Below are 25,383 nucleotides of genomic sequence, written 5' to 3'. Positions count from 1 at the left end.
TTCTGGGCCAACATTTTGGAAAAAAAAAATTCCACTCAAAACAATATTTTGAATTTGTCATTTCTGGTGTATCAAAAAAATTAATCATTCACAAATCAGCCTTTCAACCAATCAGATAGATCTTGAATAAGTATAAATCCAGTGATTAGTTGCCAGTCTCTCAATATGTCTGAAGATATACCTAATCTTTTCTTTATCTTAGCCTACATCTTCCTGATTATCTGGGTAGTCACCTTTAAAATCAACACTGTGCTTTGTTAATATTAGGTTCTATAACACTTCTGCAGTAGATCTTACATACTTTTACCCATTTAAAGCTTACAAGAACAGACAAAAATCCATTCAGAGTCATAATCAGAAAATTAAACAAACTGGTTTCTCAGAAGAGTAATAGAATAAAAATTTTAACCACTAGACTTGTTCACTATCAACGAAACAAAAAAATCATATTCCTGTATTCTTTGTACATCAGATCTAGAGATTCTTCTTCCATCAGGGAGATATAAAACCCGAATGGTTCCAGAGAGCTCAGTAACAAATAGTAACAAAATTAATGAAGAAGTCCCCAATGTACATAAACTCTTAACTAGTAAAACACAATTTTCTTGAAAGCAGACAGAAGTAATGAATCAGAAACACTTAAATGCTGCAGGAATTGATGCTTATGTCAAATCACTTGCCATTAAACAAAGTCTAACAAAAAAATTAGAGAATCCTGGTAAGAACACATAAACATCCATTCCTCAACTCACCACAAGCAGGTGGGACTTCCCTCAGAAAGAGGGAGTGTCCAGATTGCATATTTCTGCACATCCCATGCTTCTATTTAAAATAAACACCTGCAATACTTATGGTCACCAGGAAGTTTCTTCCCCTCCTTTCTGAACAGAAGGAAGCAGCACAGGTAAAACATGAACCAATAGTTTTTGGTGAGCCCTCTCACCATGTTTCCAGGAACTAGAACATTCCATAGGGTGCTATAAAATAAGATGACAAGCAGTCTAGAGAGACAGCTGTCAGCACAGCAGGTGCTCTGCTTAGCACAGCTCTCCGTGTGCTTCCCTTACATCGGACTCTACCGGAACTGAGGCTCTGCCTTAGGCACAGTATTTTACCATTGGTCCTCCATTTTTGCCTGCTCTCCACATCCCCTCCACTTCTTTACTCAGTGGCTGCTGACCCACTGAGTTCTGCCATCTCTGGCGCTGTGCCCTGCTGACAGCTTTCCAAGGCAGCAGCTCCATTTTTCATTGGTGTAACTCATTTAAAAATATTCCAATTCCTGCACACTCAATTTACATATTACCACAAGAATCTGGCAGGCCAGACTGCAAAGTAGAGCTAAGACAAAGTAAAAGCAAATGCCAAAAGCAAGAGCTGGGCTTAAGGCTGTAAAATGGAATGAGAGATTGGAAAAGAATGGAATTTAACTGAAGGAGTGAGTTAAATTTAAAAGGATGGAAAAGGAAGCGTAGCTTCTGTTGCAGTAGCTGATGGAGCCAGCAGCAGCAGTATCATGAGACTCCAGTGCTCATTTCATTCCGTAAGGAGTAACCATGGGCTCAAGCTGGTGGCAAAGGCCACCATGTTCACAAGGCATAGTACTAACAACGTAAGGGTATACATGTCAACAGTGTAGCAGAAAACCACTACTGAAGTCAAATATACCATCATTTGATTTTTTTGATTCTCCTCTTATACAGTAATCCAAACATTTTCTGTTGATCAAAACAAGCCATGTTCCCCACTTCTCACAGTTCTGTACCACATGCTTGACCTGCCTCTACAACGGGTCCTCACATTCCAGCCTTATCACCCAGGCACTGGAGCATCCCATCCTCAACATACTTATCTCTCTTACTCCCATCTTGACAGGGCTGAACAACTTGGACCATTCTTTTGACCTTGTTTCCACATTTAAGTTTATATCAACAAACCATTTACTGATAATTATATTATGCTATTAAAAAGTTATCTTATATTGCAAAAATGAGCACTGCTCTTGATATATGTGGTACCTTCCTTCACATTTGCATATTTTCTTCTACAGCTTTAAAGCAATTTATCTATAGTTCCTGAAAAATTTTTAAAACAAGAAATTTATGCTTAATTTTCCCCAGTAAAATTGTTTTATTTCAAGTGAAATTCAACTATTTTTAATTCACAAGAGATTAAAAATGTATAAACTAAATGTAGATTTATTTATATAGAAATGTTTACATTTTAAACATAACTGAACTGAACTTAAGTTTATATAAATACAAAATATTTAAATTTTGGTCACTGATATCAAATTAGTATTTTTAATTTCTGATTTGATTGTTCAGTGCCAAAGGACCAGAAGAGACAGTAGGCAACAGCTTTTTTCTCTGTCTTTTTTTTTTTCCCCTTTCTTAATTAAAACAGCTTATGTATTTTGCCCTTCAAAATTTACAGTCTAGTAAGCTACTGGAAAAAAACACAACTGTGCTCCAGGCAGATTCTAACATTAAATCTTTGGTTAAAAAAAAAAAGTTTCCACCAACTATCTTCAAAGCTCTAACATTTGGTGCAATGAAAGCATTTAGTATTTTCTTCCACCCACTTTGTTTTAGGCAAGGTTAAACATTATACTAATCCTACTCTTTTTCCTTTCTCTTTCTTTCCTGACCCTTTCACTTGAAAGCCCATCAACATAATCTCCTGCAAGCATAGCACTACCTGACAAACTACCACCCTGAATAGACCTCAATCCATCCTGCAAGGCAGCAGTTACAAGAAATCATTGAACTCTGAATGGTCCCTGCACCATCTGAGAATAAATCAGGAGGACAATATATTTCTTGGATCTAAAACAGCCCCATCAATAAGTAACCTAAGCATCAGGAAAATGACCAACTAAAATGCTGACGAACACTCATGGCCTTTTATTGGGGTCAAGGGGTAGGACTGCCCAGGAACCCTACTGCCTTTCTTCTTCTTCCAAATACTCTGAAAGGCCTAATACCATGCGATTTCTGATTCATGTGTTGTTTTGGCCTTGCACCACCAGGCAAGCCAAGGCCAGTCTCTCCTTCTTCCTTCTCGCAGTCACACACAGCATATTACAAGTGCTCTTTGCACCATAAGCGGACAGACCACAGACAGGCAGAAATTACCAAGAACTGAAAAACAATGTCAAAGAGAGAGACAGGCAGAGAGAAAGATCCACAAAACTTCAAAGTGCAAAAAGTGTCTCTGGCTGGAGCAGACAAAGCTGTTCTGCAGCTATTCAAAATCCAGAAGCCAGCCTACCGCATTTTGTTGGGGAACATTGGGAATGAGAGAGATTTTGTTTATTCAGTTTTTAATTTCTCCACTAAGGCTAAAGCTCTCTTTTTGCTATTTCATTTGCTTAAAGCTTCTATTTTATAAGACTTCCAATTAAGAGAATGTGACACTCTCACCAGGTTTGGATTTCTCCTATTAAGCAGCTTTGCTGGTCATTTTGTTAAGGCCACCTCCAGAACAAATGCTGACTGGAAACAGAATTAATAACGTGTTTAAAGGGTACTATTCAGTTGCCAATGCACACAGTGGTGACAGCTGTTTTACACACATGTATCTGTATAGACTTTTTTTTGTTACACTCAAAAAAAAGCCAAAAGGTAAAGAAATCCAGCCACTCAACTGTTATACAGAAATCTTTAACAATTTAAAATACTTTAGCAGATACAAGTAACTGCTAAACAAAATGCATACTTAGAAAGGCTCTTCAGAAGCAGACTTACATCACAGGTAATCACATGGGAGAAGTCTGTAGGTGAATCAATATTTTCCTTTTTTTCAATATAGATCTAAATAGTGCATGCATTCTATGAAAAAATTAATGCATCAAATAAAAATAAATATAATCATGCTCATAGAAATTCTGTTCTCTAATTCTACATTCCCATCACAGTAGAAATATGCAATAAGTTTATTGCATGCCAGGAAAAAAATATTCAACTATGGGACAAACTAACCATGGATTTGAGGCAATCTCCAGAAGATGTTAAAGTAGGATTTGATCTCTCAATCTATCGGTAAACTCAAATATATGTTAAAACTTTCCATTTGCATTCTCCTTTGAAAGAGAGCCATGAATATCTGCAAATCAACACAACACTGAGAGCAATGATCACTCTCTGGAATCCCTTGAACTAGAAAAATTGACAGGTTTAGCTTGTAGCATCAGCAGGAAAGAAAAGTAATGTCTAAAGAGTAAAGATGGCTCATCCTTGTGGAATAAAACTTTACAAAGGGATAAGGATCAAATTCAAAACATTTTCAAAGAACCAATACAATTAGGAGAAATATAGTCATTTATCATATTCTTTCAACACATTAATGTAAGGCCATGAGAATAAGGACAAGAAAAAATGAAGAGAAAAATTAACCTTGCCTCTAGAAATTCTCAGTCCAGAACGTCTGAAGTTTGTTAAGAAATTACCACAGATGAACATAAAAATTGGTTTCATTATAACAAGATGGATGACTACCTTCGTTCCTTGGTAAGACACAGGTCAGTACTTCTGAAAAGATATGAGCTTAAAATGAGGAACTAAATGGAAGCCATTAATTGTCACAATGTGAAATGCCAAATGGGTTAATCCAATGCTTTGATGTAGGAAGAATTCATTGTTATAATCTCACACTGGAAAAGAAAATATTGAGCTTTTACTTTGGATGAAAGGATATTAACAAAAATACTCATATGCCACTTTCAAATTATTAAATATGCCAGCCACTACGATTTGCTGGGAAAAAAAAGAGATCATTTATCCCCATCATGACACAAATGGAAGTCTAGGGCAAAGACTAAGAACTTCCTGGAGGAAGACACTGGTAACATCAAGAAAAGAAAACAAATTCTAAAACAGCTAATACAGTGCATTGGCTAAAAACACATTCCCGAAAATTCCTTTTTTACATCCCAGGGTGAATAAGTAAAAGCCTGCTCCTTAACTGTCCTTCCTTTTAATGCTGACATTACCAATAATCCACACTGGATCGGACCAGTCATCCATTGAGTCAAGTTTCCTCTTGCTGATCACAATAACTACAAAGTGTTTTGGGAAAAAAACAGCAGTGTCAGCAATAGGAAGCGAGACTACATGAACCCAGTTTGACTAAATCTGTCAATCTCTGAAAGATGCAGATCTGAAGCCCAGAAAGGGAAGAAAGAGTGATGTGATCTCATTTTCTGGCTTTGACAGACTTCCTTGGTACAAATACTCTGCTAAATAGGAGAGGGCAAGGGAACAAACTCAGTACTGGCACCTCGATAGCCCACACGGCTGAGCATGTTCCCCAGCTGTGCTGTACTGCCATCCCCAAGGCAAGACCAAGCACAGCTCAGTGTCTACTCCAGTCAAGGGAGCACTCCGGACAAGCAGCATGGACATGCCTGCACCAGTTCTGCTCCCTTTGACCTGACCAGCCACTCCACACAACCAAGAGGACACTGACCTCACAAACTCCCCACGTGACATCAGGTTTCATGGACTCTCAGTTCCATGCTTCACAAGTGCAACTCTGACGGGCTGGTATGCAGCCCTCACCCTATCTCAAACACTGCAAACTGGAAAAATATATATATCCATTATAAGGGGAGCAGCCATACACAGTGTGGACATAAGCCAGTACACAGTACTTGTCTTCGGGATCAGGAATTTCTTCCTGGCCCTCTTGTACTTAGCAGTACAGATATGTATTTGGCATCTGATTTGCAGTCCCTGAATGCCACACTTCTTATGACTATTGTTCTGTTCCCATTCTTCAATTCTCTACAACGGAACGCATTTTTCCTTCATGTGGGTTTAAGCACCGTGCAGTAATGCAACAAAAACATAACTAACAAGAATCACAGCATCCAATTTCCTGCAACAGAGTTGCACAGAGCAACCATTTAAAAGAAATCTAAGTCCAAAAATAAACAGCAGAAAGAAGCTCAAGACAATCAGAAGAGAAACTTGACAAGACATGAAAAATACCATACATGTTAGTATGGCCCAAACTCAGTGAATGTTCCCCATTCCTTCCCCGCCTAGGAAAAAAAAAAAAAAAAATTTTAAAGATTAGAATGTAAGAGATTAATAATTTTTTTAAATCATAGAAATTCTGATAACATCTTAATTTTTAAGTTAGTAAGCAGTTAAGAATTCCACAACTCATCTTACAAATAACAGCTGTGAATTCTGTGGCTCTCTTGTCCCCTTTCTATTACTGGTGGTTGTACAGATAAAGTTGGTCTGAACCACTTTTAATTTTATTGATCCTAGATTTTCTATTAAGGATGTCCTACTTGCTGTACATTGATTCGATGTCATAAGAAAGTCTATAAAAATAGTTTTGCTCAATAAGTACTCTATTTAATAGTCATGACTGCTCTGCCCTCATCCTACTACAAAAATTACCTATATTTCACATAAATGTATTACCCCTTCACTTTTTACAATTAAACATTATGTGCATCTGAAATAGACATGTGAAAGAGAAAACGTACAATTTTTTTTTCTCATCAACATATGCTAGAAAAATGGATCTCATTATATTCATACATTTTGCATCCTACTTCTGAGTCTTGGCACTGGGAGAGGTGATTTTTCTCCTGAGACTGTGTATTTTATAGACTTCATAATTTTTCGACCAGCAGGAACAGTTTGCACTGCTTGCTTCTGAGTCTCTGCAGACGCTATTGTGCTTCCTTAATGTAGTTCAGTTCTGATTTTCCCCTAGCAAATTACATCAGGTTTTCAAATCACTATGGATATTAACAACAGAACAAGCACTAATGCAAAAAAAAATGCTGGCACTTTTACTTTCGTATCATCAAATCAACAGTGAAAAGCTGAAAAGTTAGATAGATAGACATTTTCCATAGATGCTCATGTGCAAGTCTGTCTAAAGTTTCCTCTGAATGTTGGGCAAGTATTCATCTTTCATCTTTGCTTTGCAATGTGCTCCTTCCATCATCATCTTTGCAGATTTTTCTACAGAGAAATGAAGAAATAATATGAAAAAAAATGGTCTGAAGCAGTTGTTTTGCTCAGGCACTGAAACCTGTAGTTGTGCCCTTAGTTATAAATGCAGATACACAGGTTCAGAAAAAAGGAAGAGAATGTACTGCTTTTATCGACACGGCTTAACTTACTGATTTTCAAGGTGTTTTCTGGCCCAAAAAGAAAATAAGGGAAAGAACAGTCAACATTACAAGAAAAAAGTTATTTTTATAAACAAGTAAAAACCAACAAACAAAAAAATACTATTCCCCACTTTATACAAGTAACTTTTGTTACACTGACCAGCACGTTACCATTGGAAGTTAGTGTAAAATTCTGTGTAATTATAGAGGCCAGTGGCAGTAGATGAAAAAAAGAATTTTAAAAAAATGTAGGATACACAGCCAGTACCAGGAATCAGATTTAAGACTTAAGTCTTAACAACTCAAAGCTAAAGCAAACCATTCTTCTTTTCTATTTCAAAAAGTAGTCTATAATTGTATCTTATGTGCCAACAGAAGATTTTTATTTCCACCTGCAAAATCAAAGAATTTCAGGATGCTACAAATGTGTCAGTAACACAAAAATAAGTCAGTGTATTCCACAGAGAAACTCCCTCTCCGCCTCGCAATCCGTTTATTAATTATTACAGTACTACACACTGTTTAGTATCTTTGCTTCATGTTCTGGTGTCTCCTGACCACAGGGTTACAACTTTTTTATCTCCACGTGCTGGTCCAGCCTCTGTGACAATGAGGAGTAGCAGACAGGAAAGGAGAGGAAGCACTACTGTCACAGCCTCAATCTTACAGACTGTCTAGTAACTGCAGGAAGAAGAAGAAAAACAAAAAACAAAAAACAAAAAAAAACAGAAACAGTGTAGATACATGGTAGCACAGTAACAGGAGCCAGTCCAGTGCAGACAGGATGTAGTGTCCCACACGTACTCAGCAAGGTAACAATCAGGAGAGGTGACAATCATTTTCCCAGAAGAGTGAAATCCATTCTGCCTCCTGCACTCCTCTCAAGCTTTGTATTATCACATCAAGAATGACTTTTATGCCTTTGACTCACACAGATAAAACAAGTCATTTAAATAGTCTTCAGAGGGGAAGAAGGAACAAATCACAAGTTGAAAAGAAGTCACATTTAGTAGGTGGGCATGATTTACAAAATGCTACTGTGCAGGGGCTCACAGGGGAGCAAAGGAGAACTTCCTGCAGGCAGCGTGGGCTTATTTTAATGCACAAACCCAATCAACTACTCCAGGACTTCTCAGTCACAAGTAATAGCAAGAAGATGACTGAGAAGCCTGTACTCTTTCCATTCTCCCACCCCTCTCTTCATACACATACAGTAGATTGGGTTCAGATCCTTGGACAACTGGAGAGAGGAGCCAATAAACAATCAGTATCTGATGGCTATCTGGAAAAATTCCATCTTTGAATTCTTTTCCAGGGACCTCTGGCACAACTTACAAAATCACCCATAAAGCTATAATCAGGCCTCTCTGCTTGCTATCCCATATTTCTTCCTCTTTTCCTCAGCTGAAGGAGGATATTTTTATCTTTGCCTCTAGCTCCAAGGACTGTTTTCTCCATGACTTTTCCAATGAGTTCACACAGGGTACCCTAGGAAATCCATTAAATGTCTGCTTTAGTAATCCATCCAGCATTTCATTTCCCTATAGCATTCACTATGGCAGTTCATTCCAAAGACTTCATAAAAGCAGAGCATATAAACTGAAAAAAGCTTTTTAATAAATCAAGAAAAGCAGCTAATAAAAAGAATCTGCCTGGAAGTTTGCTAACGCATATTCTTGGAACAGAGAGGCACAGAGAAGGCAGCAAGAAAGAAGACGACAGAAATGGTCAAGAGGAACCTGAGAAAGGACAGAAAGGAATCACAGAATCTGAGAACAGCTGAAGCTGGAAGGGAACTCTGGAGATCATCTAGTCCATCACACTACTCAAAGCACAGTCAGCTACAGCAGACTGCTCGGGTCTGTGTCCAGTCCTCTTCTGAAAATCTCCAAGGATGGACACTCCACAACCACTCTGGGCAACCTGTGACAGTGTTCAGCCACCCACACACTGGAACAGTTTTTCCCTATGTATAAACGGAATTTTCTGTATTTCAGTTCACACCCATCATCTCTCGTGCTTTCACAGGAAACCGCTGTCTGTCTCTTCTTCAACCTGAACAGAGAGGAATGCGGCCATTCTAGAGACAAACACCTGACTATAAGGATTTTTTTATTCCCTTTTCTGAGGTTCACTCTCTTCCAAATGCTCAATATTACCATGATTATCCTGGTGAGAGCTGGCAGATAAAGATACAAAGACAAGCAATTCCTGAGAAAGTAAGGACTCTTAAAACATTAGACTATTAGGATAATAGTCTGATTCAGTTGGGTATGTCTCCTAAGGAAAGATGGTACTTCTAAAAATCAACATTTTATGAACTCTATTTAACAAGAAAAACTGCAAGTGTGTTTCTTCCTACAGATAAACACCCCATACACTTTCAGTTATCCAAACCGCTGTAAGAGAAGTACGAGGAAAGTATTTTCTCCCATATGAAAAAGAGCACTGGAAGTTTCCAAGTACAGCAGTCTCAGGCTGTGTCACCAGAGATTAGGACAAGAAGGCAGTAGGATGATACCCGTGATTTTGTATCAAGTTCCCCAAGACTTACCGGAAAGTAGATTTCCTCAGAAAGTGTTGGAGCACGAGAACCCACCTTACACATCAGCCCTCCCTTTGATCCAACACTTCAATATCCTTCCTGCCAAGAACTTCTGCAGAACATCTCTCTTTGTTTCTGCAAGTTCAACTGGAGTTGCTGCTTTTGATCTACACAGCATTGCCACAGACAAGAACTAAAGGACATGGAGCAATTTGCACTGATATAAAGTTAGAGAGATCAGTAGCTAAGGTACATGAAGGCAATTCCCAAGTAAACACAGCTGAGAGGAGCATATCAGTAACTTCTGTAGTTGAGTTCATCTAGGAGAGGCAAGTGCACGTGGAAGGTATCCATTGTATGTTATGGAGTAAGAGAATGCGCTAACTGCCAACAAAGACAGGGATTTTCCATCAGAGAGGCATAAAGAAAAATCTTGCTCAAGACACTGGATCCCTGTCTATACTCTTTATTTAGAGGATGAAAGCCCTTAAAACTCTTTTTCCTTCGGTCAGGAGGCACACTGAAATGGGGAGCTTTCCAGAATGGGAAATCAAACTTAGACCCTCTCCTAAAATGCGCTTGTGCCTCCTTCAAACTACTGAGTTGAATGAAAGCCCATGGAAGCAAAAGGCTAAAGGAAGGAACAGATCTGAAATTATATTGTGTAGAAGGAGAGCGTTCCTTGGAAAGCTTTTAAATGTTGCCATTTGACTTCTTAACAACATCATTTTTCACATGTTCTAAAGAGCAATTCATTTTCTATTGACTCCTCCAGAAAACAGTATTTTGGTTTTGTTTGTTTTGCTCCTCATGTTATGACAACATGACAGCCTGGCACCTGATGCTGACCTTAATGGATTCTTGATAAAAGACCCAGTACTTCAACTTAAAACACTGTCAACTACTGCTTAAATGGAAATCAAAACAACAAATTTACAAAAACAAGTGTCTTTTAGCTTATACGATATTTAATGGTGTTTCCTTTACTAATTCCTCCCGCTTTGCTGAGTAAGATAAACAATAGCTCTAAAGCTACAGATTTTGAAAAGACGCTTGGAGTCCTGCAGTTAAGCACAGGGTTGTGCCTCTTCAGACTAAAAGCATTAAAGATGTTTACTTAGAAACTAGAAAGCAGCTATTACTGTAGAAAAGCATTTCTCCTTACTCAGAAGTTAATATAATTTTTTACATTACCTAACACAGAATTTGATCAATCCCAAATTGTGACTGCACTGGCAGAAGACTCAAGCAGCTCTGATGAATACTGCAAAGTAGTAACGTGGTTCTATCCAGCCAAGTTTGGTTTCCTGTGAAAGGCTTTTCCTGAGTCATGTACACACTTTTTTTCTGCTGCACCGCACTGAAATAGGATGAGACCTGAACAATGGCAAATTAGATTTCAGGTACTTCTTCCTCAAACGAGACTCCCGACAACTCAAGTTGGGAGTCTTGCAACTTTCTCTGAAAAGACAGGACAATGGACTAGACAACCAATAAGGTTGATTCAGGATGGCGATTTCTCTGTTCTTGTACTCTTCAAAGTACTACAGAAATTAATCAGAATATACAGTTTTACTTCATGACAACATTTAAATTGGATTATGAAAGGTCCCTGAAATCTTTATTTCAGCACTGAAACAATTTACAGGCTAGGCTACTTTACACAGTCTTGATGTGAATCAACACTAAGGAAACAAATGATGATCAGAAACATTATAGCCTTTCTTCCAAGTAGGTAAATTTATGCCCTTACAATTTAGAACTATATTTGCATCGACTGTGAATCTTTTACTGCCTTGAAAAAAAGGCCCATTGTACAAAGTAAGGGTTTCTCTCCATTTCCAAGTTTTATGCCAGTGTATTGCAAACAGTTGCAGCAAGTTTATACACAAGCAAACTCCAAGTTTCTCGTGGATATTGCTTATTCAGTCCTAGAATAGCAAGTCCTCTGTTTCCACATAGAGAACAATATCAGAACAAGTTTCCTTACACCTCCAAAGTGCCATATCAACATGTTTCAAATAGGTTAGGGAAAGCCATTTCTCTTATAGGCTCTAGAAGTAGATCACACTCCTTAGGTTAGTCAACATTTAGCCAAGACAGACAACTGATACAGGCAAGTTTGGAATGTGTTAGCTAAACTGAAGATGTACCAAGCCCATCATGTATTGGAATAGCACACAGTCATAAACCAGAAATTAGTTCAGTCCTATGTCAGTCTTAACTCAAACTGATACCTATCAGTTGACCTCTAAACCTCCCTGACAATTCCCAATAGCCCCTAGTCTCTACGAGGTATTATCACAATAACCACAGAGAAAATAGATTGCTTCAAGACAAGGTATGTTTCCTAAATGAGATTCTGATCTGCCTGAACTTCATACAGGAGAGCTGTCCTCTCTGAACACCCAAACAGGATTCCTCCCATCCATACTTTTCTTAACCAATTTCAAACAAGCTCTCCAGTTAAAGCCTACTTACAAAAATCAGTCCCATGAAAATCTGGTTTTTGCCAGTACTTTCAAAAATATGGCTTTGGAGGCTTCCCTGAGGGCCTTTTATATTAAGGCTTACGATCTACATTAGAGTTAAGGTACAGAATTGTGAGCCCAAGGTTTGAAATCTTTGTCTCAGCTTTTTTCACCCCACGCTCCTGAGGCAGGTGACATAGCCGTGAGGAAGTCAGCCGGCTTCTCTTCCACTCTGCCCATCACCAGAGAGTTGTCACCAAATTAGATTCGTGTAGCTGAATCCTTATAAAGTTCCAGCAGGCAAACTCACCCATGGTGTAACGGATATCCTGAGGATAAGCAGACAGAGATAGCCACGGGCAAAGCATGTATCTGATATGGCTGTAAGTTTCGGCCTGAGATTTGTTTAATTCCATACGCGTGTGGGTGCATGTGCAGATACACAAGACAATCCAGTGAAAAACTGACAAGAGAGAGGAGCAAAATTTTTCTCCCGAATCCCAACATTTTCTATCAAACCACTAAAAAAATAGTGGGCTTGAAGTTTATATTCTTTTAAACAGACCTGTAAAAAGTATAGTTTACAAGTTCCTCTTATCTCTGTGAGAGAGTGGTAACTATAGTACACAGGACCACTGAACTAGAAGAAAATGAAGCAATCCACTCTAAAATCCACTGAAGTCAAGAGGAGATGTACATTTCACAAACATTTCACATTTCACAAACTCTCCTCTTTACAGATGGCAGAATCCTGGCATAGAAGAATTTCTCTAAGTTTTGTAACTGTAATGTCAAAAGGTAAAGGATTTTTTAAAATTTATATCATGGTAAATATCTGTGCTAGCATTTCTCTTTAACACTCCTTTGACTTCCCCCATTAACCTACAGAGAGGTTCCCAAACAAGAAAGCTCTTGTTGCCTATTGTCTGTTTTCTGCTACAGGTTTTTATTACATTAATTGACAATGATAATTATCAATTTATAATAAGAGATTGCAACTAAATCAAGACTAAAACCTCAATAGTAAAAAAAAACAAAACAAAAAAACCTTTCACAAAATAAAATGCTATCAAATATTATCAATTGTCTCACAGAGCCAGGCCAACTTCTAGTGTTGCATAAAATCAAACAATAGAAAAGTGATTCTGGGGGGAGTGGGGAGTTGTCTGGGTTTTAAGGGATTAATATTAATAAGACCTGTATGTTATGGACTACCAAGTAACAACAGAATACAAACATCATGTTTGGGTCACATAAGTCTTCATTGCCATTTTCTTCTTTTTTTTTTTCCCCTTTTCTTTCTACATTTTAATTTGAAGGTACTTCTTATTAATTTACATAAATTTTGATCGGTAACATTTATCACAACTGGCTTACAGACTGCACCATATATGAGTTCACAGAGGATGTAACAGGTCCATAAACTGATCATCCAGTCAGTTCGGTGCCGACAAGTATTAAAAGGCTTCTAAATGTTTGCTAATGACAAATTAATTGTTTGCTAATCACACTGCTATTTTGTGATTTAATTTTGATGCAATCTAACAATGACAGTTTGTCTGAGGCAAATGAACCCTCTGGGTTGAGCTGTAACATTTCAAACATTAAAAACTACTTAGATACCTTCAGTGATGTCAGTGGACTTACAATAGCATGGTAACTAGTGTAAGTGAGATCAGAAATAAAATCCTGAGTTTTGCAGTGTTATACCAATGTACAAATATTTTTTAAAAATAAATTAGAGTGCTACTATATATCAGTACAAAGAAATACTAATACTACTTAGAAAAACTACAGAGAAGTGGACTGACAGTCTAATATAATGAGACAAAAGAATTACTTGATTTACCTGACTTTGCAATTCACTTTGTTGCTTCAGGCGAAGATTTTCTGGTGTATCAGCCACTGTAGTGAAGGACTGCTTTGGGTAATGTCTAGAAGAAGCACAAAGCCAAATGGTAAATATTTACACATGCTAGAAAGTCAAATGCATCCCAACACTATTTTCTACAGTGTACAGAACTCTTTCATGGTTTACTGGATTTGTGTTGGAAGTATTTACTCTAAAAATACTGTGTCAGTCATGCCTTGTAGAAGCAACGTGAAGAGGTTCCTGTAATGAGTCTAAATCCCACCTATTCATCCTGGCCACTGACTGCAGAGACCAACCGACCAAGATTTGTTTTCAACAGAGTGAGCAAAACTACGTTTAACTGCATTGTCTTTGTATAGTCATGTGCTGAAAAGACCAAACTAAAAGGCCTTAAAATAGAAGTGCTTTACAAAAACTGAAAAATTGCATCAATGAGTACAGCTGGAGTACCATGCTGTCATCAATCCCTTAGTGCAGAAACCAGAAGGATCAAGGCAGTTATATTCCAGGTACAGAAAGGTCAAGTGGTTTAATGGTAAATGTGTAAATATAGTGCTGTAATATCTAGTACCAAAGGCTGTAGCGGCTCAGAACTGCAATCTATCAGGCATCTCCATTTTCATTTGAAATTTTACACCTTTACGATATGCTCCTACTGTTTGCTTTGGCATTTTATAGACAACCTTAATAGCCAAAGCCTACTCATCTTCAGAACCATGATTTATTCATTTTCATAGATTTATCTTCCAACTTTACAGACAAACAAAAAACTCAATTAGAGGAAAGACCACAAAAAAAAAGGGAAATAACAAAACTAAACAGGTTATTCCAAAAAAGGTATATTATTAGGAGCCAGCAACACTATCAGGAAAATTATTCTTATTAACTACTTTCTAGCATCTTCAGTCTCAAACCAAAATATTCACCTTACGACCATGTGAGGCACTCACACTTTCAGTTACCACTCACAGCTTCCCATGTCTGCCAGCTACCCCATTTGTGCCTCTAACATTTCAGAGGTACAAGACAACAGGCATAGCATTTTAGACACAATAACATTTGCAGCCCAATTTCTACAGAGTGACTAAGCACTAAGTAAGCATCTTAAGACCAAGGATACACAGTATTAAACATTTCTATGTTCAAACTTCAGGCTATCTCTAATGTGTTCTTTCAACAACCGGTTGAGTTAATATAGCTCCTCATAAAATTTCTGTGCTTTGTAAAGATTACATATATTCTCATTCAAAACTGTATTTTCTTAGGTTTTATTTTCTGTTTACAAGCTTTATTTCCATGAAGTGTATGTTTTCAGTAAAAAATAGTTCATTTTTATCAAAAAAAAAAAATAAAAGCACCCATAAAAATTAAGGAAGTTTTCCATTTTTAGCCAAAAGCTGACTGTTTCCTGTTCAGAAATGCAAAAGTAATACTTGATGAGAAATGCTGCCTGGATTTCATACAGTCCACTCTCTGCTATGTGCCTGATCCCTCCCCATCAGACAACATCTGCAAAGCATTTGACACTGCCCCACACGACATCCTTGTCTTCACATTGGAGAGACATGGATTTGACAGATGAACCACTCAGTGAATAAGGAATTGGCTGAACGGTCGCACTCAGAGAGCTGCGGTCAATGGCTCAATGTCCAAGTGGAGACCAGTGACAAACAGCATTCCTCAGGGGTCGGCATTGGGACCGGCGCTGTTTAACATCTTTGTTGGCGACATGGACAGTGGGATTGAGTGCACCTTCAACGAGTTTGCCATCGACACCAAGCTGTCTGGTGCTGTCAACGCGCTTGAGGGAAGGGATGCCATCCAGAGGGACCTTAACAGACTTGAGAGGTGGGCCTGTGCAAACCTCACGAAGTTCAACAAGGCCAAGTGCAAGGTCCTGCACATGGGTTGGGGCAATCCCAAGCACAAATACAGGCTGGGAAATGAGTGGATTGAGAGCAGCCCTGTGGAGAAGGACTTTGGAGTAGTAGTGGATAGAAAACTGACTACGAGCCAGCAATGTGCACTCGCAGACCAGAACGCCAACTGTATCCTGGGCTGCCCTCAAGAGAAGTGTGGCCAGCAGGTCAAGGGAGGTGATTCTCCCCCTCTACTCCGCTCTTGTGAGACCCCACCTGGAGTTCTGTGTCCAGCTCTGAGGCTCCCAACATAAGGACATGGACCTGCTCACGCGGGTCCAGAGGAGGCCACAAAGATGGCCAGGGGGCTGGAGCACCTCCCTGTGAGGACAGGCTGAGAGAGTTGGGGTTGTTTGGTCAAGAGAAAGCTCCGGGAAGACCTTATATTAGCCTTCCAGTACTTAAAGGGGGCCTACAGGAAAGATGGGGAGGGCCTCCTTATCCGGGAGGGTAGTGATAGGACAAGGGGTAATAGTTCTAAACTGAAAGAGGGTAGATTTAGATTAGATATTAGGAAGAAATTCTTTACTGTGAGGTTGGTGAGACACTGAAACAGGTTGCCCAGAGAAGTTGTGGCTGCCCCCTCCCTGGAAGTGTTCAAGGCCAGGCTGGATGGGGCTGGTCTAGTGGAAGGTGTCCCTGCCCATGGCAGGGGAGTTGGAACTGGGTAATCTATAAGGTCCCTTTCAACCCAAACCATTCTATGATTCTATGATCTTGCATTGCCAGACATCTACACAGCAGCACAATGGAGTAGACTGACGCATCAAGAGGCTGTGGAACAACCCCTCATTTATGGCATCACTACACAGGGAAAACAGATGAGAAATATGGGACAACCTGGGAATTTCAGGTTCCCAAGACCTTACTAATAATTGCACAAAAAGAGCAAACATGCAGCACCTCACTGGAGGGAAGTTTTTCCTGACAGCAATGTAAGAGCCATCCCAGGTTGGATACTGGCAGACAGAGGAATAATGCTGTAAGTTTAAAAAAATTACAGTGAAATACATTTCCACCTATTATGTTAGCTACTTGTCTAGGATAGCTCATGTCACTGAAAAAATAATTTCTAGACATGATACTCTCTAGCCTATTCTTTTGTAATAACAGCCAAGTCCTCCCAAGTCAACCTAAGCAGTAGCTTTGGCCACTGAAACCACTGGGAGTGTTGCATACGTCTAAGGCGATTTCTGCCTGTCTTCCTTTTTAAACTTGGGGCTCCCCCACCACCACCCCCCTTACCGCCAGACAATGCCTGGCAGCTGAACAGCTTAGCCACAGCTCTAGCAATGCATAGGGAGACAGAACTAGGCTTTGGTTAGAGGACGTCAACTGGAACCAGCTCCTGCATGAAGTAGATGGCATTAGCACAATGTAATACCTTGGGACAGGCAGATAACTTCCAGAAGGGCTTCTCTTTTTTGCTGCTTTTTTTTTTTTTTTTTTTTTTTTTTTTCTTTATTTCACCTCTTCTATCTCACCCTTTCTTCTTCTATATAGAGGAGAAAGACAAACGCCAGACTGGCCACAAGGAAGATCATAAGCCCTGTTTGGAAAGCAGCAATGGACAAATGGGGAAGGAAACAAACCACCTCACAGCCAGGGCTTGCTGGTATCGAAGGAAGATTGTTGTAATGAATGATGCATAATACACACCTTAAAGAATAGCAGCCTTTCAGATAGCAGCCATGAGATATCCATGGATAACTCATGTAGATGACAGAATCCCTGCCCTTAAAAAAAAAAAAAAAAAAAAAAAAATCAACTGCCACACATACAGTTCAAAAATGATGTTATGCCAAAAGCATTCCCATAAACTTTCACAGCACTGCTTTTCACCATGGTTACATACCATGACCCTGGTACTATGATCACTGCAATCACCTGTACTCATCCTTTTCAACATGGAGAGCACAGAGTGGGAGTCAGCTCAGACGGATTTTTTGGCCTAGTCTTCTTGTGAAACGTGTGGACAGCACTGAGGCAGGTGTCACAGTCACAGCCCCTGGGGATCCTGTTAGCAAAAGCAGCAGAGAACGTGTCTCTGCAAACCTGGCCTTTCATATTAAACCTCCTCTCTATTCTGAAGCATAGGAACATATACCTTGTCCCTACCATACACTAGCTTTTACTTCTGATCATCTGAAAAACAAATGGTTTCTTCCACAATTAGTATTCAGAAGTTCACCAGTATTTCAACGGTCAGAGCAATCCACTTAAGAACCAATGTATCTCAGATCGTTATTTTAGAAGCAGTAGCTTCATACTTCACATAAAAAAGGTATGTTTAGCCTTGAACAAGCAGCGCCTTATTATGCTTGAAATTACTGTGTAAACTGATTGTATCAATGAAAAGTATTTCCACTTGACCATGGAATAAACAGTACACGACAAGTGAAAAAACATGCTGAAATTTAAATCAGTCTTTAAACTGATCATATTAACCATTAATCACAATGTATTACGGTGATTAAGAAAAGAATCATTTAGCAAAACTAAATTAGCAGAGCATTCTACTATGGGCTGTCATTTTAACTGCAGCTGATTTATGAAACCACCCACACGGTATATCAAACCAGAAAGACACAGTTTTAGATACATCCCTCCTAATTTATGGAAATTCTTGCCTCAAATACAGTAAAAAGACTAGTGTTAAATTTAAGTCCTATTTTCAGCATTCACATTTGTTTTAAGCTTACTGATAGTTATGTCTTCAGGATCATTAAAAACATCAGTATTTAAGATATTAAATTATCTGAAAACTATCTAAAATGCTTTGTACCACTGGATACTTTTGACTGAAATAGAAGGCTGAAACACAAGTGTTAAAATGATCAAATCTGACTTTAACTATCAGTTTAAGCCTACACCATGTTTCATTACAATGTTCTGAGTAAGGATGAGTAACTGGATGGCAACAGCCTTTAATTCAAAACTGACAGTGCTATCATGGTTCCTGGTAATCCGTTGCTCGGTTTCCCTTTTGTCCAAGATGATGTCTGAGAAAAAGCTGGGAATTGGTTAAAGAGGTTGATGCCATTTAATAGCTATTTAATAGCAACATCCAAGGGATTTTTTGTTTGTTTCAGTCTTTGTTAGTAGTCTAAGTCTACTTAGCAATATGTCTTACCACACTAATGCTATTAGGATTAATCCTGTATAAAGATCTATACAAGAAGTTCCAGAACAAATTGGGATGCACAGTATGGTGTCTCTGCTGTGGGTTACTGTATTGCCTGCTTCAGCTGCACAGCTTGATTAATAAATCAAACCACAACTCAATCTCCAGCTCCATATGAGGAAAGTCCTTCCTTTCCATATTTGGAAACAGTAACAGTAAAACCTCCAAGAATTCATGAAAGTACCTGAAAGTTTCCTAGCTTTTCCAATGACTAAGCATAGAAATTTTCCCAAATACGTGTTTAGCTGCAAGGTTTTCATCAGCTTTTCCACACTTTCAAACCAACAGAAGGAATAAAAACCATATTCTGAGAGATAATGAGATGAAGATTCAGCTTCCTCTCTTCAAAGCCTGAGATAAATTCAAGCATGTACTGAAATTAACTTGCTCATACCTCATTCTGACTTATTCAACATTTAAGATACGACTAAGAGATTTTTGTGCATGTATCTTCCAACTGTAAATGTTCACAGTTAAAGAATTATAACCCTTATCAGAATTACTAGATTTCTGTTGGGTTATCTCTCCCCTTTACCTATTCAGTAAACTGCCTGCAACGTAAAATTTGTGGTATCTTTTAATCAGACAACAGCCACAAAATACACAAAGCAAAATTAGGCTCCTAAGCAGAGGATCAACTCCATCACATCTTTTCATAATACCAATTACCATCAGTGGCTGTCACATTAGGCTACATCTGTCCTCTCCTAATTTTTGTTTATAATAACTGTTCTTCTAATTAAAGCAAACTCTAAAAGATAAGGAGGCTAAAAAAAAAAAAAAGAAACGATACTTATTTTCAGTTGCAGTAATACAGAGTGGAACAAAAAAAAACCCCTGAAAAACAACAAAATTTAGTTAAACCAATCTTACAAGAATTATGAAAAACTATAAAAGCTAGTTATGCTTTTATAACTAGCTCTTCAATGTAGTGTATGCAAAAGTTTCAAACTGAAATTAAATAGTTGTCCTGGTTTAACCAGGATAGGGTTAAGTTTCCCCAGCAGAGGGGGGGAGCTCTAGCCGGGTTATTCAGATACCATGCCGAGGTCACATCCTGGCAGGTCACATTTCCTGGCGCGGGAGCACGGTGCACTCGTGGTTTTGTACATCTGCTCCTCTCACTGCTGTATTTGGTAGCTATTTTGCTCTGTTCATTGCTATCACTATTACTGTTATTGTTATTGTTGTGGTTTGTTGTGTTGCTATTGCACTGTTGTATTAAACCTTTCCTTATTTCAGTCTTGGGGCTTTGCATTTCACTCCCTTTGTGGGGGAGGGGCAGCGGCCGCGTGGTCTCAGACCCCGGCAGGGGCTAAACCATTACAATAGTGGATAATGATGTAGCAGTTTGGATCAATGCAAGCTCACAACAACTGATGGACAGGTAGGAAAGCTCCATCTCGGACTTGCAAGGGCCCAATCTGTTAATCGTGACCTCAGCCCACATCCACAAGCAGCACAAAAACACAGAGGAGAAACACAGGAGATCTCCAATTAAATCTCATATAAAAGACATGAGATTAAATAATTTACCCAGGAAAAAGGTGACAAGATATTAAGTTGTGCTCAGCCAGTGAGTGTTTAAACTGGAGGCTTACCACCAGGTTTTAAGAGGCATGGGACTGATTTCCACTCCTTACCTTGAAACCATGACATTCACAGAAAGAAATGCAAGAGGTGCAACAGCAGAGAAAGCAGCAGCAGGAAGGAAATCTTGCCCACAGCTGACTTCTCGCTTTGAAATTCTTGCTTGATTATACTTTCTGTTCTGAAACTCCGTGAGGAGATTTCTCTGTTTTCTGTTTTGTCTTGAACTTTCTGTGTAAGACCACTTGTTTGCATGCGATGATAAAGGCTTTTGGAGGGGGAATAATGTAACTAGTGGATAATGCAGCTTCAGCATGGCAGTACTCAGGCAGTGAAGTGGACAAGGAAGATTTCACAATTCTCCACAAACTAGTCTGAAGATAGCATTCTCTTTGTCTATGGGTATCTACCTCACTGTATGAAGAACAGATGCTCTGGCTGCAATTAGTTTGCTTTGGAAAATACTCTTCTGTCTTTGTCTTCTATTGTTCAAGGGACTTACTTTTTCAGATACTTAATTTGTGCATCTGTACTTGTTACTTGAAGTAAAAGAGAAAGTTGCTCCCGTGTGCTAGTTAAACACAAGTTCCCATTTATGAGAAAATTCCCTTAGAGAGATGAATTTGTATTCGTTTGGAGAAGATTTTGCAAACAGTAAGATCCATGAAGAAAAATGTTACAAGCAAGGATATTCCACTTGTTTGTTGGAGTAAGCCATAACATCCCCACTCCTGGAGCAAGTGAAAGGCCACATACCACACTATCATACAACCAGACATACGTTGCACATCATTGTGCTACCAGACTTGCACTTGATACCTGTCTGCAGAGACCCATATCTGGGGCTCCCTTCAAAAGCTAAAGTTAGGGACCACATTAAATATTCTGACTGTATCTGGCCCCAAGACACAGGTTAGTGCTTTAATGTCCTCTGCTAGAGGCTGAAAAATGAACCATTTAATGAAAAATAGCAAGGCAGAAAAATATGTTTACATTTTAGAGAGAACAGTGTAAAAATTGAGTAGCCAATGCTAATATCAAATTTCATGACTCTTCACATTTGAAATTCTATACAGAAATTCTACTGTATCAAAACAGTGGAGTGGTTAGCTCTGCAAATGTATGTAATATGATGAAGAAAACCTGAACTCACAGAAAAGTAGACTACATAGTAATCTTTTAATCACTGGCAGAAGGGGCAGCTATGAAAAAAGGTCTAGATAGAAGATCTGGAACCTGCAGTAATTTATTTTAGAATTTAAAAGACAGTTTATTTTGAAAAGGAAGTAAAATCTTGTAAATTTCCAATGTTTTCACAGCCTATATCCAAAAGCATTAACATTCCTCAAGTGCCAGTATTGGATAAGTTTTAGGGAAAAAGCGTAGAGGCAACAACATTAAATTACTTTGTACTTAAATACCAAGATAACCAAGAAACCTACTCCAAATACATCTTCAGATATTGGTCAGCAAATAAAAGGGTTGTCTGAATTTGCAGTGCTCCCATACTAAGATTTTGATTTCAACCAGCTCCCCTGAAAACTGCTCTGAGCAGGGTTGTTGAAGGCAGAGGGACAAATGCCACCAGGTCACCACCAGCACTGCATCATGCAGGCAGCCGGGCGCATGCTCTAATTGTCAAGGATTGCTGTCTTCCCACTTCCTTCCTAAGATTGTTTCAGAATGAAAAAATCCTTCATCTCTTACGTGATACTCATATTTTCTGATTTCTTCCGTTTTTCTTTTAACTCTCTTTTGCAATTTCATGTTTATTACACATAGAAAGATACATTGTTAAGGAGACAGGTGAGTCTTGCTTCTTGAGAAATTCAGGTCAAAACCTTTTCATTTTAAAGATTTGAAAAAATAGGGGGACACAGTTCATATTTAAGAAATTTATATAATAAAAGGAATTTTTATAATACAGATCTCAGCCAAGTGGCATCCAGATTTAGCAAAAAGATCAAAAAGAGTAAAATCCAAGTGCTACGGATGTCAAAAGCAGAACTGCCAGAATTTTCAGTGGAGCCAGGTACACATGCTTTCAATAATTTACCTACTCCTCAGCTATGGGATGCAAATGATTGGGGAAAGAAAATGAATCGGTAGTACACTGAGAAGTACAGGGTAGCCCGGAGCTGTGCAGTGACCCAGCAGCAGCACACTAATTGGCATTGACAACAGATCAAAAAGTGAGAGCCATTGCTGGAGGACGATCCACAAAAAATGCACAGGAAGTTCAGGGAGACATGGAAGGTGAAGGTAACTGTGGCAAAACAAAACAATAAACAAAAATCTGACTGCAATAGCAAAATCTGTTGAATAGCACAAGAAATCAGTCAAGAAGGGAGAAGACATATCTTACCATTTGCCAGTGCTAGACTGCTCCCAGGATATCACCCAGTGAGTTTACCCAGAGCTCACCTGGATTTACACATTACCTAGACACAGAAAACCCCATAGATGTTTAAGAAAAATCTGCTTTTAAACATTTTAAAGTGATCACCAGTGGCACAACAAAAGGCTGATGCTTCAATATTTCCAAATTGTTTTCTTCCAGATGATGTGATTATTATTATTTCTTTCAAAAGATCCAGAAGACAAAAGTCCATGAATATGAGCAGCAAAAAATAGACTGACGCTGAGTTTCTCACTATCTTCACTTGCTGATTTACAGCAGAAGATCTAGCAGAGTAAAAAAAACCATAGTGTGACCCATAGTTGCTATGGCCCATATTTTTTATGCCTTCAACATCTTACTGTCTTCTTTTAAGGATGTCAGTAAGAGTACGCAGATACACCATAAAAACAGTATGCTGTGCACAGGTCTAAATGCTTGGTCTGCATACTTCAGCATAGTCCTGACATGCTACATACAGATATACGTATAGATATTTATCAAACCTCTACAGTGCAGGTTTGTTCAAGTTCTAGGTTTGACTGGGGTGTACAGCAGTGGCAAATTTTCTCACAAATTTCCTAAAATTTCCTATTAATTATTCTACCTGCAACGGATCAGTATCTCAAGCAGCACGACACTGCATTATGCAAGCAGTTTCTAAATTCTGCTCTTACTTATAATATGATAAATGTCCTCTTCTCCCCCCCCCCTTCTGGAATATTTTCAAGTAATAAGAACTTACATGCAAAAAAAATTACTCCAGGGATTCCCATCTTACATTTCAAGACTATCAAATCTTGATGGGTTTACAGGTGAAAGTTTTGTTTCCTTTCTTCCAAATACTGTAATTCCATTGCCTGATTTCTGCTCATTGGTATGTATACTTAAATAATTTCTGTAAGTCTTCCTCAGGTAATAAAATATATTTATATTCAGTGAAATATAGACTATATATGAAGACTATACAGATAATTTATCTAATCATTTCCTTACCAAAAGGAACACCACATTAAACTGCATCTTTACAAGGAGTGTAGCTTAAACATTATTTCCCTGATGTTCCTAGAGCACCTAGCCTACTCCTATCCTTCATACACAGTAAGGTACTTTTAATAGGAAGTCATCATTACATCAGAGCAGTGTTATACCTCAGTCTGCCACACTTAAACAACTCCTTCTGTGCTTGTACAGCAGGTCAAGCTTTCTCATGAGTGATGAAGACACTAAAGACCCCACCCCGAGCAGAACTTTAAGGAATGCAAAAGTGACCTCCCTTAAATGTTAATCAAGGAGGATTTTGAAAGATTTATTCACATTAACTATCATGGCGCAACAAAGAAATTGCATAAGATGAAAACTACATTCATCATATGAACATTGGAAAAATACTGTTTCAGTAATGTGATACGTGTCTTTACAAAGGAAAATTGTAGGTACAGTAAACACCACAACCCACCTGGTCTAGGATTTTGTACAGCCTGATGTGACTGCAAATCCTGACAAGCAGATTGTAAATCAAGCTCAGCTATGGGCTCTACATCTAACTCTTGTCTTCTCTGGCCAAAACATCTATCCAGTCAGGTAACACTATCTAAACTCCTTCTATTAGCAGAAATTAAAGCTACTTTGTGAATATCCAAAAGTCTTTGCATTCCTGCCTGAAATTAAGAGTCCCACTCAACTAATGAACATAAAGAAAATGGTTTCACTCATGAATTATTTTTTTTTTCTATGCATTAATGTTCCCTGCAGCACACCAATGGCTGGTATTCAAGACAGTCAACACTGTACTCAAGAAACACTCCAATTTCACCTGTTTATCTTGCCATGGTGAGGAAATCTTGCCAGTAACCACATCTTATAAACACACACTTAAGACCAGATCCGGCAGCTTCAAAAGCTCCTAGGCAATCAGAAGCACTCAGTATGGGGATTTAAACACAACATCTAAACAGACATCAAAATGTAAGGCTTTCTGATACTAAGTCCATCCACACGCAGAAGAGAAGTAAAACTTGAATCTATCCTAGTAACACCTTTTTCTCTGCCAGCTTTTCAAATTCAAGAAATACAATAGAAGTTTCATTCTAAAATTTTTAATGCCAAAAATCTATGACAGTAACATCAGAGATCAAGAAAGAGTGATTATCTACTGCTTACTCAGAGATCAAGAAAGAGTGATTATCTACTGCTTACTGCTTGCATTAAGCCTTTGTCTTCCAAGAAAGTTTTGACTGAAAGAATATTTGCTACTAA

The 25,383-nt window shown here is 38.5% G+C and overlaps 1 protein-coding gene across 2 annotated transcripts in view; it reads right to left on the bottom strand.

Moving 5' to 3' along the window:
* NEBL (nebulette) overlaps positions 1 to 25,383 on the bottom strand; it is a 270,025-nt gene that overhangs the window by 175,728 nt on the left and 68,914 nt on the right. For both annotated transcript variants that reach the window (XM_074834325.1, XM_074834332.1), the window contains exon 3: positions 14,010 to 14,094. In XM_074834325.1, coding sequence (XP_074690426.1) covers positions 14,010 to 14,094 — 85 coding nt within the window. The remainder of the gene's footprint in view (positions 1 to 14,009; positions 14,095 to 25,383) is intronic.

The sequence above is a fragment of the Strix aluco genome, chromosome 1, assembly GCF_031877795.1.
Source record: "Strix aluco isolate bStrAlu1 chromosome 1, bStrAlu1.hap1, whole genome shotgun sequence".
Lineage (NCBI taxonomy): Eukaryota > Metazoa > Chordata > Aves > Strigiformes > Strigidae > Strix > Strix aluco.
The sequence above is the reverse complement of the archived record's forward strand: the minus strand, read 5'-3'. Positions and strand labels throughout refer to the sequence as shown.